This window comes from Oreochromis aureus, linkage group 4 (genome assembly GCF_013358895.1).
Source record: "Oreochromis aureus strain Israel breed Guangdong linkage group 4, ZZ_aureus, whole genome shotgun sequence".
In the NCBI taxonomy this organism is placed as follows: Eukaryota; Metazoa; Chordata; class Actinopteri; order Cichliformes; family Cichlidae; genus Oreochromis; species Oreochromis aureus.
In genome coordinates, this window is record NC_052945.1 from 1,337,133 (window position 1) to 1,356,164 (window position 19,032).

At 47.7% G+C, this 19,032-nt stretch overlaps 2 protein-coding genes across 8 annotated transcripts; one reads left to right on the forward strand and one right to left on the reverse strand.

Annotated features, from left to right (window-relative positions):
• Positions 1–2,477: 2,477 nt before the first annotated feature.
• On the forward strand, positions 2,478–7,041 carry thoc6 (THO complex 6). The gene is made up of 13 exons (XM_031743609.2): positions 2,478–2,635; positions 3,171–3,262; positions 3,350–3,414; positions 4,142–4,245; positions 4,326–4,363; positions 4,455–4,503; positions 4,914–4,985; positions 5,291–5,393; positions 5,561–5,610; positions 5,691–5,753; positions 6,108–6,218; positions 6,301–6,429; positions 6,785–7,041. Exons 1-13 carry the CDS (start codon positions 2,621–2,623, stop codon positions 6,863–6,865), a joined length of 972 nt encoding a protein of 323 aa, XP_031599469.1. The 5' UTR covers positions 2,478–2,620; the 3' UTR covers positions 6,866–7,041.
• Positions 7,042–8,728: 1,687 nt separating this feature from the next.
• med15 (mediator complex subunit 15) lies at positions 8,729–18,420 on the reverse strand. Of its 7 annotated transcripts, none has more exons than XM_031743575.2 (18): positions 18,225–18,420; positions 16,176–16,269; positions 15,650–15,701; positions 15,079–15,102; positions 14,747–14,911; positions 14,262–14,542; positions 13,007–13,339; positions 12,535–12,642; positions 12,071–12,193; positions 11,767–11,867; positions 11,447–11,574; positions 11,076–11,210; positions 10,523–10,586; positions 10,163–10,229; positions 9,910–10,067; positions 9,670–9,836; positions 9,478–9,576; positions 8,729–9,082 (listed from the first exon to the last, which is right to left on the reverse strand). In XM_031743575.2, exons 1-18 carry the CDS (start codon positions 18,290–18,292, stop codon positions 8,946–8,948), a joined length of 2,304 nt encoding a protein of 767 aa, XP_031599435.2. In that variant the 5' UTR covers positions 18,293–18,420; the 3' UTR covers positions 8,729–8,945. The 7 variants fall into 7 exon arrangements, with proteins under 7 accessions (XP_031599435.2, XP_031599434.2, XP_031599436.2 ...); XM_031743574.2 differs by having other exon boundaries at positions 11,767–11,870; XM_031743576.2 differs by lacking the exon at positions 14,747–14,911 and having other exon boundaries at positions 11,767–11,870; positions 18,225–18,419.
• Between the last annotated feature and the right edge of the window lie 612 nt (positions 18,421–19,032).

The following is a 19,032-nucleotide window of genomic DNA, read 5'->3' on the forward strand; positions in this document are numbered from 1 at the left end:
GAGCAGGATGGAGGAAGTGAGGTCAGCCGAGGTTATCACAGCTAACTGAAGCCAAGTGTGAAAAATCATTTTAATCAACTCAAGTAAAAATTGAATTATTTTGTAAACTTGCAAAACAAAATAAAACAATAATAGAGAAGAAATGTGTTTGTAAGTTTGGTAAAAAAAATAAATAAAAATCCTGTTTTATTTTAATACCTGCACTGACTCATGCCAATAATAATACTTAGAAAGACCAAAACTAAGAAAAACTTGAATTGAATTGAAAGCCTTTATTGTCATTATACATAGTATAATGAGATTAGAAACAGTGCTATAAAAGTGCACAAGTGCTTTAGCACATTATAAAAACTATACAATAATTTAACTATACACTTAATATAAATATAAATATGTGTATTTATATTTATATTAAGTGTATAGTTAAATTATTGTACAGTACTAGATGACAGAGACAGACAGGCAGAGAATTGATGATATTTCAGTGCAGATCACTTTTGTGCAAGTTTGAGTTGAGTATGCTGATGGCTGCCCCTGAGTCTGTTTGTCCTGGCCTGAATGGATCTGAAGCGCCTGCCAGACGGCAGTAGGTTGAAAAGATGGTAGCCGGATGGGTAGTGTCCTTTGAGATGTTTCTGGCCCTGCTGAGACAACAGGAGTTGTAGACAGCAGACAAGGAGGGCAGGGGGCAGCTCATGATTTTTTGTGCTGTGAACCGAACTGAACCGACACAAGAAAATGTGCTCTGGAAACTAAAGTGAATTAAAAACTCAAAATGAAATAAAAATACAAAATCATTTGAGAGTATAAAACTATGATAACTCTGAGAGCAGCTAAGACGAGGGTGGAGAGTGGAAAGAGACTGGTCCGGATGAGATCCATCGTTCTGCCATGAACTCCAGTGAATATGTCTGTGTGCAGCTGTGCGTCTCCTGGAAGGATTTCCTCAGGTTCAGGAGTGTTTATGGGAAGTGTTGATCGTTCTTCCAGAAGCACATGTGTGAGGTCACAGTGATGTTGGAGGAGAAGGCCTGGCTCACAGTCTCCGCTCTGATTGGTCCCAAAGGTGTTGGATCAGGCTGAGGTCAGGACTCTGTGCAGCCCAGTCCGGTTCTCCCACACCAAACCGGCTCGTCCATGTCTTTATGGACTTTTCTTCGTGCACTGGTGTGCAGTCATGTGGGAACAGGAAGGAGCCATCCCCACACTGTTCCCACATACTGGGAACATGAAGGTGTCCACAGTGTCTCGGTCTGCTGAAGCACGAAGACTGCTGAAGAACACCCCACACCATAACCCCCCCTCCACCAAACTTTACACAGTGCAGTCAGACAAGTACCGTTGTCCTGGCAACCGCCAAACCCAGACTCGTCCATCAGATGGCCAGATGGAGAAGCATGATTGGTCAGTCCGGGGAACACGCCGCCATTGTTCTAGAGTCCAGTAGTGGCGTGGTTTACACCACTGCATTCAGATGTTAAGCTCATCTGAAGGCCACATGACATTTGGAGGTCTGTAGTGACTGACTCTGCAGAGAGTCAGCGACCCCTGTGCGCTCTGCGCCTCGCATCCTCGCACCACGGTTGACCACTTCATGGCTGAGCTGTTGGTGTTCCCAGTTGTTTCCACTTTGTTATAATTCCACTAACAGCTGACTGTGGAATGTTAAGTTGTGAGGAAATTCCACAGCTGGACCTGTTGCACAGGTGGCATCCTATGATAGCGCCACGATGGAGTTCCCTGAGCTCCTGAGAGCGAGCCATGCTTTCACACATTCTTTCTGCATGCCTAGCTGCTGACTTTAAACACCTGTGGTCATGGAGGTGACTGGGACACCTGAATTCAATGATTTGGCGAGTGAATACTTTTGGCAGTACAGTGTACCTGTGCAGGTGTGGAGACGTCTAGGAGAGAGGATGACACTGGTGAGCCACACCACCAACATGTGCAACAGAGATGTTGAAGCTAGGTGATGATTGTCGAGCAGCAGTGTGGCTTCATGCTGAGGAAGAGCTGTGATGTTAGTGCTGATGGAGAATTTTAGATGAGAAGGAGCTTCTGTGTGTTTGTGGATCAGAGGAAGCAGATGATTGACGGTACTGCACGAGGAACCATGAAGAAGTATGTGAGGGTGGTGCAGCACACGTATGAGGACAGCGGTGAGGCGGTTGAAGGTGGAGGTGAGAGTAGATCAGGGATCTGCTCTGACCCGCTGCTTGTTTGCAATGCTGATCGACGGGATGGCTGATGAGACCAGGCAGGCGTCTCTGTGATCTGCAGGAGGGAGGAGGGAGGCTGAGACAGTCTGTACGTGTGCAGAGGAGGGAGAACGATGATGATGAAGCTGATGACAGGAAGAGAAGAGGAAGAGCTCAGTGATGGTTCGTGGATGCAGTGAAGGAGGATGTGCAGAGGAGGACAAGCCGCTGAGGAGAAGAAGAGGCTTGTCGCTTCTAAAATACATCTCCCAGAATCCTCGGGGCTAGGGTTGGTGACGTCACATTCCTTCGCCCTGGTCCGCTCTTTCCCTCCTCTGTTTGAGTTTTGGTTCCTTTGCTTCTGTTTCGGTATTTTGTGCCGTGTTCGCCTTAAAGGAGCTCGGAGAGTTTGTGTGAGCAGCATGGGTCCCGTGGAGGTGAGGCTTACAACGTTTATCTCAGCGGAAACAGGAAATAGAGAAACCGGCTGATGTTTGAGAGTAAAGCGAGCTTCGTGCTGAACGATAGAAAAATCAACAAAGAAGTGAACGAGCTCGGATTAGTTTCAGGTTTTCTCTGTTTTACCGGAAAACGGACTCAAAACGAACTCCGTTTAAAATTCCACTGAACTTAAATTCGAGTCTTTAACTAAAATTTAAGAATTTAAATTTTAGTCGCTTTTTAAAAAGTTGAGGTGAATGTGATGTGCGATAGATTTACTGACCGGAAGTGATCAGTATTAGTAACAACCTTTGTTGCGAGTCATCTGTTTATAGATACATGCACGTTTATTCACAAACTGCTTATTTAAAGCTGATTGGAATGTTTACACTCAGGTGAATAAAGGTGACGTCACATGACTGAATGTCCTGTACCACGTGGTAACTTTAAGTTACCCAGATGTCCCTGCACAGGTGTGGTTGTTCACCTGTGTTGTGGTGCTTGGACTAACGCACCTGTCTGTGTCTGCAGCTGCTGCACATGTCCGTGTTCTCTCAGAGTTTCTCTCCCTGCGGTCGCTTCCTGGCAGCTGGAAACAACTACGGCGAGATCGCAGTGTTCAGGTGAGTCAAACGCATCTGGTTCGACTCGCCTGCGCTCACTCGCACTGAAGGGCCACACCTCTCATTTCTCAATGCTGTTTTTTCCAGTTTGTCTGCAGCTCTGAGTCCAGACTCCACCGCGCTCAACCAGAAACCCGTTCTGACCTTCACAGGTGAGTGTTCGGGTCAAAGGTCACCCTAAACCCACGAAGCCTCTGCAGGATGGCGAGGACATCACAGGCGTACCTGTTGGTGTTTACACCTGCACTTGAACAGTGGCAGAAAAAACAACAACGTGATTAGAACCGAGGAAGTCTGAGCTCACTCACATGAAAACACACTCACCTTTCCAGCCTTTTGTTTCTGCGATAGAACCAAACATTTATCTGTTTCCTGCACATGAGCGCTAAACGTCCTGTCACACTGGACGCTCTTGTGAGGTGCTGAAGCGTCGTTCAGTCCTTTTGGTGACAAACATCTGCGTCATGCTGAAGACACTAGAAATAAAGAATCAGTGAAAACGTGAAGGTTCCAGCTGATTTTAAACCAAAACTCAGGATTAAGCCTGCGTCTGACCAGGTGAGGGCTTCAGCATCAGTTACCATGGTGATTTAGACAGGTAGAAAGAGAAACCTCTGAGTCTAAGCTCGACGCAGCTCACCAACAGTAAAAATATGACACACTGTAAAAAATAATGCTGTAGTTCCTGTTTACACCACCAGGTGGAGTTCCAGGTGTGTTTGTGAGTCAATATTTTTGAGGCTCATTTTATTGTGATTTTTATTGCAGCTTTGTGGGGAGTTATGGTTTCATTGGGACTTTAGTGGCCGTTTATTGTGTCCGTGTTGATTTTGGACACACTGTCCTCACAGATTCCTTTTTGGTCTTGTTGTCCTGCAGCTCATGAGGGGCCGGTCTTTTCCCTTCTGTCCACTGACTGCCATCTGCTGAGCGCGGGAAATGGAGAGATCAGCGCCTGGAGCTGGAGCGAGCTCACCAAGAAGGTAACCTAGAACGCCTTCAGGGACACACAGACGGAGAGAAAAAACGAGTTTGCCTGATTATTGTGTTTCTGCTTCCTCAGAACGTCAAACCTCTGTGGACCCGAAGACCGAACTACAAGTGAGAACCAGCCTTCCACCCCTGCCTCCTGTCTGCTTCCCGTCTGCTTCCTGTCTCCTTCCTCACTCACACTTCTGCTGTCTCCTTACAGATCCAGCCTGGAGATCCCAGAGATCAACTCCATGACCATCAACCTCAGAGTGAGTACACCTCCACCTCTCTCCTCTGCTTTTCTTCATCGCATTAAAGCTGGCCCACCTTTACGAACAGAAAAGACTGGAACCTGAAGTAAAACACAAACCTGTGACAGTATGAAGAGTATCCTCCTCATTGTCATCGTCAGAGCCGCTGGTTTACTAAACCCCTTTGTTTGTTTTTGTATTTTTTATTGAAGTCCTTTTATTATTCTGACTTTTTAAACACTTCTTTTTACTCTTTACTCTTTTTTAAGTTTGAATGTTATTTAATTTGGTGTTTTTAGAAGGGATGGAGCATGCACTGGGGGGCTAGTTCCATTTTTGGGCCTTTTTTCTGATGATAATGAGGATATTTGTGTTTCTGTCAGACGTGTCACTCCAATGTGTCATAAGGAGTTGTGTTTCTGTGTCAGGATAACAGCCTGGTGGTTGGAGGAGGCGATAACAACATCCATGTCATGGACCTGGAAAACGGTGTGTTCAAGGTGAGTGGGGAACAAAACTGACTCCACGTTTCATGTTATAACTGCTGAGGTATTTTTCTCCTTACAGCATGTCACTGTCATCCGTGTGTGTGTGTGAATGATGACTTCTGCTGTTAACGTGTGAGTTTGTGGGGACCGATTCACTGCTGGAGCCTCTGCTGGACGTCAGAGGAACTGCAGTTTTTTTACTTGGACGTCCGTGTGTGCACTGAACTGTTTCACACCTGTTCAATCTGATTTTCATGGCAGCATCTGTTGGGGGAGTTCTGTGTTTCCATGGTGACGGGTTTGTGTTGTGTCTTCAGACCGTCCTTCAGGGTCACTCGGACTACGTCCACTGCGTGACTGTAAGAGAGAGGGAGGCGGAGATCCTGTCGGGGGGAGAGGACGGAGCAGTGAGGGTGTGGGGTGAGTTCACAGGAAACATGGGACTGTGAGGAGGATGGTGAGGATGGTGATGGTGAGGATGAGGACGATGATGGTGAGGATGATGGTGATGGTGATGTGATGACATTAGTGATGATGAGGATTATGGTGATGGAAGTGATGATGAAGGTGATGTGTTGCTGTTACAGACAGCAGGACGGGTCAGTGCGTTCACTGCATCGAGGTCTACAAGTACGAGGTGAGTGCCAGAAAGGACAGACGTCCTGTGGTGGTGTAATTTCCTGTTTATCTGAGGATAAACAGAGGTGTGTGTTTCAGGTGTGTGCGCGGCCTCAGTACGGTAAATGGATCAGCTGCGTGACCACCGACTCCGACTGGATGGTGAGAAAACGTTTCCTCGCATCACTGTGACTCCTCCCCCTCCTTCCCTCAAAGTTTACTTTGATGAAAACGATGTCATCTTTTATCTTTGAAACAGCGTCACAGCTTTAACCGTTTAAACCTCTAAAGATGAAAGTCTTCCTTATTTTTGAGTCAGACTCTGACTTTAGTCTGCGAGGAGTCGTGTTGCTGTGTTAGAAACAGGTGATGGACTCCAGGTGAGTTCAGGTGACGTTAAACTGCGAGATGAAACGTTCTCCTTCGTTCTGGTTCTGAGGTGTGTTGTTTTGCAGATGTTTCCTTTGATTCCAGATGTGCAGGATTCTGAACATGTCTGACTTCCTGTCCCCACAGCTGTGTGGTGGCGGACCGTCTCTGTCTCTGTGGCACCTCCGCTCGCTGTCACCGACCTCCATCTTTAACCTGAGCGGGTGCCAACGACAGGCCGCCTTCCACCAGGACTTGGTGAGTAAGACACTTCAGTCAGCGTTTGTCCATCCGTGCTGGTGCTCACTCTGGTTCACTTCCTGTGATGCATTTGCTGTAGATCCTAACGGTGGGTGAAGGTGCGTTCGTGTCGCACTGCCTGCTGGGTGGCGAGGTCAAAGCTCAGATTCCCTGCACGCCACAGAGCCTGAACACGCTGCAGCTCAACAACAACAGCACCGAGCACCGGGTGAGACCCTGAATGCAGCACGCACATCCTCACGCAAACACGGAGGTCACATGACACGATAGGTTCACGAGTGAAGTTAAACGCATTTCACAGATCGCTGGTTCAAAATCCGATTTCTAAAGTCCACATATCAGACCTGAGCCATGATAAACCGAGCGCGTGCAAACACGGCGGGACAGTACAATATGGCTCAGTGCTGATTGGTTAAAGCTGGAGAAAACAACCAGAACAATCAACAGATTAAAAGTAAAGTCAGAAAGGGGTGTGGCCAGAAGAGAGAGGATGTGAATGACAACAGAGCAACATCAGGTTTCTTTTTTCCAGTGTGTTAGTGAACGTGTCGTGTGTGTTTCAGGTGCTGACAGTCGGCGGCAGCAGCGACCACATCGACGTGTTCACCAACCTCTCCTACAGAGCCTTCTCCCTCAGATTCTGAACTTCATGAGACCCCCCCCCCACACACACACACACACACAATGAACTGTCTGTTCACATTTTCCATATTTTTATTCATTTCTGACATTTTGGGGGATTTTGTATCTGCTGTCTGTGAGCTTCTTTAAAGAATAAACGTATGAAAATAAAAGCACGCCACGTTGCGTCTTCACTGTTCTTCACCAGCTGAGCTCTGATTGGTTAAACCAGGGGTCTGCAACCTTTAACACTCAAAGAGCCACTTGGACCCGGTTTCCAAGCAAAAGAAAACACTGGGAGCCGCAAATACTTTTTGAAATCTAAAATGAAGATAACACTGTATATACTGTTTTTTGTGCTTTGTGTGAACAACTAAAGTAAGTAAAGTTTATTTATTAAGAGCTTTTCACAGACAGGCAGTCACAAAGCGCTGTACACAAAGATTAAAATAAACAATACAATCAATAGACATTATACACAATGTAAAAGATCAAAATGTGAATAATGTAAAGAATATAAAATTCGTAGATCAACAAAAGGCTTGTTTGAACAAAAGTTTTTAACTGCTTTTTAAAAGAATCCACAGAGAAACTAAAGTGTGTTGCTTATGAAATCCATGAAGTGCTACAGAGAAAATTACATTTATTACATCTATTTATTTAATTAACACATTTTGAACTCTTAAAGAAATATAACAAAAGCAAAGACACCCAGCTGAACTAAAATGATCCATGTAGCAAACAAAGACTGCTGTGAGCCGCCACCCTTATATCACCTTTGGGCTGTTGGAGCCTTGACCTGACTTTTAAAAAGTAATTGGAAAAAAGCACTATGCTGCTAAAAGATGAAAAATAGATATTTGCAAAATTCTGCCTAAATATGTATTTTACCTGGTTAATGTGTGTGGCGGGGGGTGGTCTGCAGTGCCGCTGCAGGGGAGTCGGACGCACCTGAGCGGCACCCGCAATCACGCGTCGCGCCCTTAAAGCCTGTGCTCTCTCTGCTGTTGTGGTGTCGGGCTGTGAGCTGAAAAGCAACCGTGTGTGAAAAGTGGTCAATAAAGAGATGCTGAAAAGCAGCGGGTCTGCCGTGGTATGAAGTCACTTTCATCTTTACGCAGGACTGTAAGCTGTCGTCTGTGAGGCGTGTTCACGGTGGAGAACAGCTGCTGACATAATGTGGATCCGAAGATCCATAACTGGCATATCTGGGGTTGAAAGTCTCGATAGATGCACAGCGTTTCGGCGGGTACACCAGCTTCCGCGAGTGTGACGCTTATTTTGAGCGATGGAAAATAAAGTATAATTTTATTTATATATTTTAATATCACAATAACTTTCCAATTTAAACTACAAGTTAAAAAAAGAACTAAACACAAATAAAATACACTTCTGCTAAATACTTCTAATTTATTTTCCCAAACCACCCAGAGCCGCAGGTTGCCGACCCCTGGGTTAAACCAACCAGCAAAGTGCCTCCCCTGTGGTGAACTTTGATGTTCTGATCACAGGTGTGTGCTCATGAAAGTGTTCCCAACTGAAACTGAAATCAGCTGATTTTAATGACTTGAGATGATTTTGACATGAAACGATGATTTTTATCATTTGAGGATTTGTTGGTGCTAAACAGCACTGTGACGCTCCTATGAAAGCTTTCAAATAAACTTTATTAACACAGCAGCTGTTCTCCAGTCTGAGTGAAACACACACATTGCTGTCATTTCACCTGTTTGTTTCTGATTGGTCACATGCTGGAAACTCCGCCTCTTTCACTGACACAGAGATGAACCTGTGAGTGAGACAGACTCCTGAACAGGAAGTAAACGGCTGATTGACAGGTGTGTGTTAACACCTGCAGCAGGTAAACAGGAAACAGCTGATCGGACTGAAGTGAACACATTTTATTTAATACAAAAAGACGTCATACAAAACAGGAACTAAAACTTTATTTAAACTAACAGAAACAGACTCATGACGCATTCAAGGAGCAGCAGAGAAATCGGTAATGGGTTTCGGCTCCGATGATGCCCATCTGCAGGTTTTACCCAGCATGCACAAGGAGTACAGTCCCACATGTCTGAGAGGGGAGCAGTGGGCGGGGTCTCAGGCCGCAGACAGGCAGGCCTGCTGGACGCTGCGAGCCCAGGTGTTGAGCAGCTCGGTCACCGAGTGTTTGTCGGGCAGCTGCAGCAGTTTGGACGTCATGTTCCTGTGAACCGTCTGAAGGAAGCTGTTCGCACCTGAAACACACACACAGTCGATGATGTCATCACTACACGCCCCCTTATCGTTTCCTCTTACAAAAGAAGTCACAGTTCCCAGATTTACGTTTGAAGACAAAATGTCCGACGGCCATCTGATGGAAACGTTTCTACTCTGACTCTATCCTCCCTCTTCAAGGCCACGCCTCCGTGTGGCATCCTGATTGGCTGCCCCTCACAAACGGTCTTATTTCCTGCTCTAATTTAGACTTTTATGAATTTATGCTTGTTTATGTTTATTTATGCTTATGAGTGTTTTCACCGACTCATCTGTGCATTTTGTTTATTAATATTTTTATTGAGCTTGTGGACGTCTCCGGTGGATGCGCAGCTCTATTGGGTGATAAAAGACGGCGGTGGTGGGCGCGTCTTACCGTACTGCTCTCCGTCGTCGGCCCAGTGCGGACTCTGGTCGGGATAATCAGCGGGAACACTGAGCTGCAGCGGAGGAACGCTGGGAAGGTTTTTATCGTCTGAAAGAGAAAAATCAAACACCAATCAAGTTTCACTGTGTGATCTGAAGTGGGCGGAGCTGTGGGCGGAGTAGTGGGCAGCGGCGCTCTCACCCAGCTTGCAGATGAGGTGCACGGTGCCGTTGTTGCTGCAGTACGAGGGGTCGAGGTTGACGAGGAACTTGACGTCGAGGCGCGCCACCTCGCCCTGCAGGATGTTGGGGATCGTCTGCCGCTCGTCCTCTTCGTGCTTCCTCTTGCGCCCGGAGATGTTCGGGCCCCTGAGGAGGACGTGAGGCTGTGAATATGACCTCTGACCTGTAAAGTGTAGCGTGACGTGTGTGTGGTACCTACATGATGGGTGGCCCGTGGATGGCACTCATGGCGGGGGCGAAGGATCGGTAGAGAGAGTGGTTGAAGACGGGCGAGCGGATGTTGGCCATGACGGCGTCCAGCAGCGGCTGACACAAGTACTGTTTGTTGGTGGCCACGGGCGGGGGAGGGGGCGTTGGCTGAAAGGACAGGAAACACAAACAGACGCTCAGACCGGCGTCGACCCTCTGAAGATTAGAAATGAGAGAGCAGGGGGAGGAGAAGCTCGCCTTACCACCGCCATGTCGTTCTTCAGCTTCTCCAAAGCGATCTCACATTTCTGCAGCGTCTTCAGGGGACACCTATAGGTCAAAGGTCAGGAAAAGGAGGTCAGGAAGTGTAGCGAGGAGCAGCAGCAGCTTCAGCTGTGAGCTTGGAGGCGTGCATCATGTCCATGTGGCTGACATCACTTCCCGTATCTACAGTGTTTGTGTTTTCCAGCTGTGATCATGTGACCACAGCTGGAAAATGCCGGACTCCTCGTGTCTGATGTGAAGACGTGGAGCAGGCTCTGGGTGGAGTTGGCTAACCACGTCAGCTGAGTTTGGATTGTTTCACGCAAAAATCGAAACTGAAAGGCTTAAATCAATCCCACCTGGTGCTGGGGTCGGTCAGGATGTTCAGCAAGCTCTTCATCTTACTCAGGTCCTTCTTCCTGTCTGAAAACACAGAAGAAAGCAGCTGAACTTTAACCCCGCGGACGCTTCGATGTGTTCAGGAGCAGAAGCGGTTTTTATTCTTTCAAGCGATCTGCTGATTCGGTGACTTTGAAGTGGACTCGTGTTTGAACGTCATCAACATGGATGACTTGATCATGTGTCTCGTCTTGTCCTCACTTCTTGTCACATGACTGCCGTTCCTGTGTTAGTTGTCTGTAATCATGAGCTCATCACCCCCGCCCCCCCCTTACCTCGACGTCGTCTTCCTGTTTATGTTTCCTATCAGAACATTTTTCCTTTCTGACTCTTTCAGCCATGATCATCGTGCTTTTGTTTCTTTAGTAAGAAGAGGAATTATCCTTTAAATCTCCAATTGTACCATTATCAATAAAAGACGACCAAAGATTAACTCCACGAGCCTCAGTTTGGGAACCTGTGCACGTGTGTGCTGTGGCGTCTCGTAAGGAGGTTGTGATGTCAGCGTCTCACCTTCGTTTTTGTCGATCTTGTTGATCATGCGGCGCAGCGGCTCGATGTACTTGGAGAGCTGTTTGAGCTTCTCCATGTACTGCTGGTCCTCCAGAGACGTGGGCCCCGCCGGACTCATCACCGAGTTCGGGTTCACTGAAACAGTTTCACAATAAAAGCTGAAACACTTTCACAATAAAAGCCGGTGAAACTGAGGAGGGAAAACAGACATGTGTTTCACCTTCTCTGACCTCAGCGTGTGTGTAGCTGTAAGCTGTGATCGAGGTGCACATGACTGTGCCGCTCAGCGGTGTAGTCAGTGAGTGTGACGGAGCTGCTGTGTTCACGTTATTCTGAGCTCTGTGAAAAGTTTCAGATGTTTGTGAGGTTACCTGGAGTACTGAGTGGCCCGGGGGAGGGCACGCCGTAGTTCTGGGGGGTTCTGGAGTTGGCGGGGCTCGGCGAGGGCTGAGGAGACGGGCTGGGCTGGAAACCCCCCGGAGACGGAGTGGGACCGGAGCTGTGGGAGGAGCCAGAAGGAGTTAGACTCGCTCACAGACATGTAAACAGCGCTGATTCTGTCCTGTGAAACTGAGCGGGTTAGAGACCAGACGCAGACGTGAATCTGAACTCGCCTCACCCAGCGGCTGACAACTGGCCGACCCACTGCTGTCCTGAAAGGTCAGCGGTGCAGTCTATTTACTGGACGTACCTGGCTGAGTTGGGCTGTGAGGTCGGGGGTTGGGGTGACGGCTGCGGAGGAGGCGGCATCGACTGAGGAGTCGGGACCTGCACCGGTGAGGGCGATGACATCTGCTGGAGGTGATTGGACAGACAAGGGAAGGCAAACTAGCCAATCAGAGCACAGAGAGGAAGGCACGATGTTTGTGTGTGTGAAGCAGCTCCATGAGGTCGTTAGAAACTGTCTCCACCTCATGAAGCTGCTTCAGACTGAATGGCTGAAGAAGCAGGAGGACGAGCAGGTGAAGGTCAGAGGTCACACTGGGGATAAATACCTGCGGTGTCATGGCCTGCACTCCCACCACGCCAGCTGCAGCAGTGGTGGCGTTTTGAGGAGGGATGGGGTTCAGAGGTGCTCGAGGTAGGCGGGCTGGAATCTGCATCCCAGGACGAACCAGCTTCAGAAGAAATAAAGCACAGGTGAGCAGACAGGACAGGTGAGACATCCGTCTTTCCACACCTGTGAGGACCAGGTCAGATGTTCCTGCAGGTTCAGTTTTGTGACTTGAGCAGTGAGAATGTCAGGTGTGGACAGTTTAACCTACAGTTAATATTTTGACCCGTTTCCACACAGAAGGTGGAAGCGGTCGCCCTGGAGCAGGCCAACCTGTCAGTTTAAGTTTCCTGTTTCTGCTGCAGTGAAGTGTACTCCGACACCTGCTCTACAATTTCCTGCCGTTTGTCTGATCGTCTAAATAACTCAGAGCTGATGAACCTGAGTTTGTGGCGGCGTCCTCACCTGTCCAGGCACGGCGGCTGCAGCGGCGGCTGCGTTGAGCTGTGCTTGCGCTGCGGCCTGCTGAGCTTGCTGCGCTGCCTGCTGCTGCTGCTGCAAGGCTGCACGGGCCTGTTCTCACACACACACACAGAGCAAAGCATGCAAGCAGAGGGAGGGAGCACTGAGCTGTGAAATCTCAGACCACTGGAGCAGGAACTGCAGACTGATCACAGCCTCTGGTCGGATTTTCATTGCAGACTTCCTGTTTTATTTTGAAAATCTGATTCGCTGCTTTTTCAGACGTCAGCGTGTCAGTCCAGTCCTTTAAATGACAGCACTGAGTGAAACTGTGCTGACTTATGTTATGAATTACAATCTTAAAAACAATTTCTCTGACTCAATTTGGACTTTCGTGCAGGAACGCTGAGATGCACCGACTGTCTGGCTGTGATTCAGTCGCAGTTACAGACCCAAACCTGCAGCTCTGTCTCACCTGGAAGGCCTGCAGCCTCTGCTGCTGCTGCTGCTGGTTCAGAGAGACGTGCTGGGATGGGATCTGTCCGGTCAGAGACTGAGGCACCATGCCCGACTGCTGCTGCTGCTGCTGCTGCTGCTGGGAGTGAGGAGGCATCTGAACCGGCTGCGTCTGAGCCTGGACCTGCTGCTGCTGCTGCTGCACCATCTGCTGGATGGACTGGGCCTGGGCCTGGGCCTGAGCCTGGGCCTGAGCCTGGGCCTGGGCCTGGGCCTGAGCCTGGGCCTGGGCCTGAGCCTGAGCCTGAGCGTGCTGCTGGAGCTGCATAAGCTGCAGCCTGGACTGGTGCATCTGTAAACATCAGACAAACACAGCTAATGAGTAATGAGAGGAAAGCCACTCGTCTCCCCTCACAGCCATCAGCGATCAGAGCGGTGGTTTCAGGGTGGACAGATCGCAGCTGTGAGCTCGGGGCATTAAACTTATCCTCTGTAAGGCAAGTTAAGGCACTGCTGGAAGGTTAGCTTTAAGTCGATTTTGCAGAAACTGTTGATCACTGAAAGTCAGATTATTTCTTTTGTCTTTAAGACATTCCTGCAGTTTAACTAATTGGTGTGTGTTACCTGGCTTCATGGACAGATAGAGCTGCGTGTCATCTGCATAGCAGTGAAAATGTATGCTATGTCTTCTAATGATGCTGCCTAAGGGAAGCATGTATAATGTAAACAGAATTGGTCCTAGCACTGAACCCTGTGGAACTCCATAATTGACCTTAGTGTGTGAAGAGGACTCTCCATTTACATGAACAAATTAGAGTCTATTAGATAGATATGATACAAACCACTGCAGTACAGTACCTGTAATACCTACAGCATGTTCTAATCGCTCTAATAGGATATTATGGTCAACAGTATCGAACGCTGCACTGAGGTCTAGCAGGACAAGCACAGAGATGAGTCCACTGTCAGAGGCCATAAGAAGATCATTTGTAACCTTCACTAAAGCTGTTTCTGTGCTGTGATGAGCTCTGAAACCTGACTGAAACTCTTCAAATAAGCCATTCCTCTGCAGATGATCTGTTAGCTGTTTATTTGCTCTTACAGTTTACAATAACTCATCCCATCTCTGGATAGAGCTGATTTATGCAGAGATCGTGCACACGCCTCACATCAGAACAAATGCTGCCGCTGAATTACTGCAGAGAGGATCAGACTTTAATCCCCGCACCTACGCAGCATTCACTCTGCCTGCAGGGTGTATGACCTGGTCTCACCTGGTTCTGCTGCTGCTGGTTCTGGGCCTGCTGCTGCTGCTGTTGGAGCTGCTGCTGCATCTGTTGCTGCTGTGCCCTCAGCTGTTGCTGCACCTGGAACTGCTGCTGCTGCTGCTGCTGGATGGCGTTCTGCTGCTGCTGCTGCTGTTGGATGGCGTTCTGCTGCTGCTGCATGGCGTTCTGCTGCTGTTGCTGGAACTGCTGGAACTGCATGGCATTCTGCTGCTGCTGTTGCTGCTGCTGCACCAACTGCTGCATGGGCATAGGTCCCGGTCCGCCGACTGCAGGGGGAAAGAGGGGGAGATGAAGCAGCGGGCCAGCGTCCGAGGCCAGCTCTGGACTCTCAGACACACACCGTGCTAAAGCAGAGACTGAAAATCAGGCCGGCTCTGACGCCGAAACGTGGCATGTAGACGCAGCCAGCCTCCACCGAACACTCGGAAGATGTGCATTTACAGCAAACACCACATGGAGGAAACACTCACTGGCTTGTGGGTTTCCAGCCACCCCTGCCATGGCATGCTGGCCTATCTGCATCGGCCCCATGGCCCCCATGCCACCCACTGGAGCACCGGCGGGGCGAGGCCCCATGCCAATGGCGCCAGGACCCCCTCCAACCCCTGTCAGGGTATTCAGGGCATTCATGGGATCTAGCAGAAGGGTAGACAACAGACCATATTAAGCAGCTCCAACATGCACAGCAGAAATCATGAACGCCATGAGCCCGGTACAGACCGGTCCAGCAGAGGACAGAACACAGCAAAGAAAACAAATGGGGTGGGGGAGGGGAGACCAGAGAGACACGAAGCCCACCTACCTGAACCTCCAAGAGCCTTCTTATCTGCAGAGAGGACACAGTCGTCAATAACTATGATCAAGGATTCACAACAGGGCTGAGCAGCAGATCCACTCAGCAAAATACACAAGCATCTCATTTATATGAATGTGGAGACAAGCTCCGCCCCCTCTCTGAACAGAACAGGTCTGAATAAAAAGCAGACATTTACAGGTTACTGTATGAGTGATCTGAGTCAAAGTCACGTTTGCTGATTTGAAAAACTGTTTGTACCCACAGGAACGAAACTTCCTGCTCACTCTGTTTTTGTGAATGGAATCTGTAAAGACTCACTTCCTGCCTGCCGGCAGGTAAAGCAGTGAGAGTGTTCTGCTCTCAGACCGACTGCTGAGCACATTTTCTTTCTAACATGAAATATAAAATTGCATTTCTTGTTTTTCCTGAATTTGATGCTCAAATGAATCAAAAGCAACAAATGACCAGATTAGGGCGTGACTGTGACCTGCAGTCCAACGCCAGCTTCACCCATAAGATCGGCGACAGGTCATTGATCTGAGATCAATAAGGCACAATGCGCTCCTCGGATACTCACGGATGTCTCTGAAGTGAATGATCAGCCGGGCCACCAGAGATAAATACTCCTCCTGAGGAAAAACCAGACACATGGTGCAGATTTTACATCGCAGTTTCTGCTGCATTCCCTGAACGACGTTCGAGGACATTTCAGGAGAACGGCGACACATTCACGGCTTCATTTAAATACTTCAGTGTCTGCATTAAACCTCTTTGTGCTTCTGTTATTATGCATTTTATCGTGATATAAAAATGCAGCTCTCTAGCTTCAAACAACCTCTAAAACCAGTGTGGAAGCAGATCATTTTGTCACAGGCTGATCAAATAACTCATAAACTCTCCCAGTTTGTAGTTTAATAACCAGTCTGCTGGTGCAATCTGGCTTTCCTGTGTTTGTTTTGTCCCCTCAAACCTCCCCAGCAGGTGGCGCTATCACTGATCAGTAACAACAACTTTCACTTCTTTTGTAAGCCAATCATTTTCAGAAAGCAGCGTCAGCAGCAACTGCAGTGAATCCAGACGCCGCGGCGGTGGGCGGGACTCACCCTGGATTTGGCTTTGACGTAGACGTGGTTCTCCATGTCCGTGCCCGACTTGTGCGTGGTGTTCGAGGTTCCTGCCTTCCTTATGGCTTCTTCGCTGCAGGAATCACACTCATCGTCACAAACACACTTTGATATCTTCATTGGTCTCTGCATCCACCCCCACCTCCCCAGTTACATTCATTCATTCACCGTGAGCATCACATACATAATTTAAAACCACGACGCTGCACATGAACCGAACCTCTGGGAAGACACGACAGAAACGACTCTAAGCAGCGAACACGTTAAATTAACACGGCTCAAATCAAATGTTTTCTGCAACGCTGAACCATTTTAACCTCCGGGAATCCTGGAACACCACAATGTGGATGTGGATAAGGATCATGACAGATAAAGACTGTATGGGGACCGTCAGGATCACTGAGCCGGGGGAAACGTAGCTGAACGGGACAGGTGTTTTACAATAAGTTATTAACGTATTAAAATGTGTTTATTTTGTTACAGCTGTGAGGTCAGGTTTTATATCTTCTTTATTTAAATAAAAGCACTTGTTATCCAAATAGCGATCTTCTTCTACAACAGTTAAATTAGTCACACGTGTCAGCTGTTTGCTGGAATCTTTGTATATTACAGGATTCTAATACCTAATAATGAAAAAAAAAAAATCAAAATCATTTCTAAAACTAAAACTTCATCTTCAATCCTTTTTATTATTTTAGTTCAAATCTTGATGAAAAATAACAACATAGCTTCTATAAATGACATGTTAACTGTTAATTCTGCTGCTGTAGGACAGGTGGAGGTTCCCATGCTCGTATATTTTGGTCCAATGTTACTTGTTTAAGACCTCACTAACTTTTTGATTATTGGCAGAAAGGAGATGTCACGTCTTTCCCTAAATGCAACAAAAGCTTTCAGATCTTTCCCACCGTCAACAATAACGTTCCCTGCTCTGCATAAAGGAAAAACGGCACAGGTGGAAAACAGCAGTGGACCTAAAGCAGAGCCTTGTGGTACACCACGAGGAGCTGTTGTTTACATCGACATACAGATTTCTTTCCACCAGAAATGACACGAACGACCTCACAGACTCCACAGCACTGAGTTTGGATGAAGACTATGATGTGATCTTTACTTACAGAGCCGCTCTGCTGAGCTCTATTGCTTCTGTTTTTACTTGGACAGTACATTGATGCACTGTATCAGAAGCCTTTGGAGGACAGTTCAAACAGTGTGCCCACTTTAAACCCTAATCTGAACCCAGGATCAGCAGAGTATCCGGATTCAAACTGATCATAACACCTCTTTCAGATTATTTAGATTCAGGTCTGCCTTTTTTCAGCGTCCCTGATGGACTGAATGGAACCTTGTGACAGTGGATTTAAACCCATTCAGCCTGATGAGCAGCATTTCTCTCTATAAAGACGGGAAGAGTTTAATCTTTATTAAAGGACCTCACTGCTGTAATATGCCGCTTTCAGGGATTAATCCGCACATTTGATATGACATATTCACGACCCTCCTGAAGAAATCCTCCGGTTTCGAACCAACGACCTTTCCCGTGTTAAACCAAAGCAGCACTGAGCTCATTTTTTTAATATAAACCGTTTACTTTCCTGACTGTGTACGGGCAGAAGAGCGGGAGCATCATGTGAACTCACGCTGACTGTATCCGCCTACTCACACTAGACAGCCTGACTTTCAGTCATGCAGGTTAACGTTCCCACAGCGCAGATAACTGTAACTCATTAGCTTCAGCAGCTAATGGTGCTAACAATGAAAGTTGACAGAAATTCTCTGTTAACGTCATTTTGTCCATTTTCTCTTCGCCGAATAGAAGCCACCATCCGGACCTTTCGTTCTCTGTGTCCCATCGTGTCATCAGATCCGAGCTCGCTTTGCTTTTTTACCGGTTTTTCTTAATTTAACGTTTTTTAAACGCTCGCTCAGACATGACGCATTTTCTAACAGCGCCGCCTTTAGCTTAGCCTGAGCGGCTAACACAAACCAAAACAGTGACTTTAAACAGAAAAACAGAGACATTCTCACATCTGAGCCACGACTTTCTGTCGGAACTGCGGGCTCCTCCAGTCGCTGTCCGCTCCCGACATTTCCATGGCGCAGAGGAGGTTTTTCAGGAGAACTGTGGCAGAATTCCTGGATGCTTCCCCTCTGTTCTTCCTCCTTCTGCTACGGGATAATGGCGGCTTGAGTCAATACGCGCTGCCGCCGCCTGCTGGACGGAATGGTTACTGCATCGAGGAAAACTGGGGCGGCCACGAGGACACAAAGAGCCCAACGAGAACCCCCAAACTCCCACTGAGGTGCCTGAACCCCAGACTGCAGAGGGACTGCTGTGATGTCCATTTTGATCATTTGTCATTTTGTCTTCATTTTTCACATTCTTTTGCTTCTATCTGAGATGTTTACCTCTTTACAGGTGCTGATTGACACCTGACTCACTGTATTGCTCTCATCATCATCATCGTTGTTATTCATAGAAAACAAAAATCTAATTAAATGAAACAAAATATGTGAATGTTGGCTGCAGCAAACAAAAGACAAACACTGAGGCTTCAGAATAATTAGAGTCAAAAACTGACAGCATGCTGGGTAATTTTTATATAGTCTGTGATTTTATGATTCTGTCTGCCTCATTGTGGCTCCGCCCATCAGTCACTCAGTGTCCTGAACACCTCAGTGACACCTGGTGACACCAGAGTGGAGCAACGGGATGTGAGCAGACGGCCCAGGAGGCGTCCTGCTCAGATGCTAAATGATGTGGTTTCAATACATCTGAAGAGCTGTTGGTGCTGAACCCAAATTCCTCCTGAAGCTTCTGCTTGATTTAAGGGGA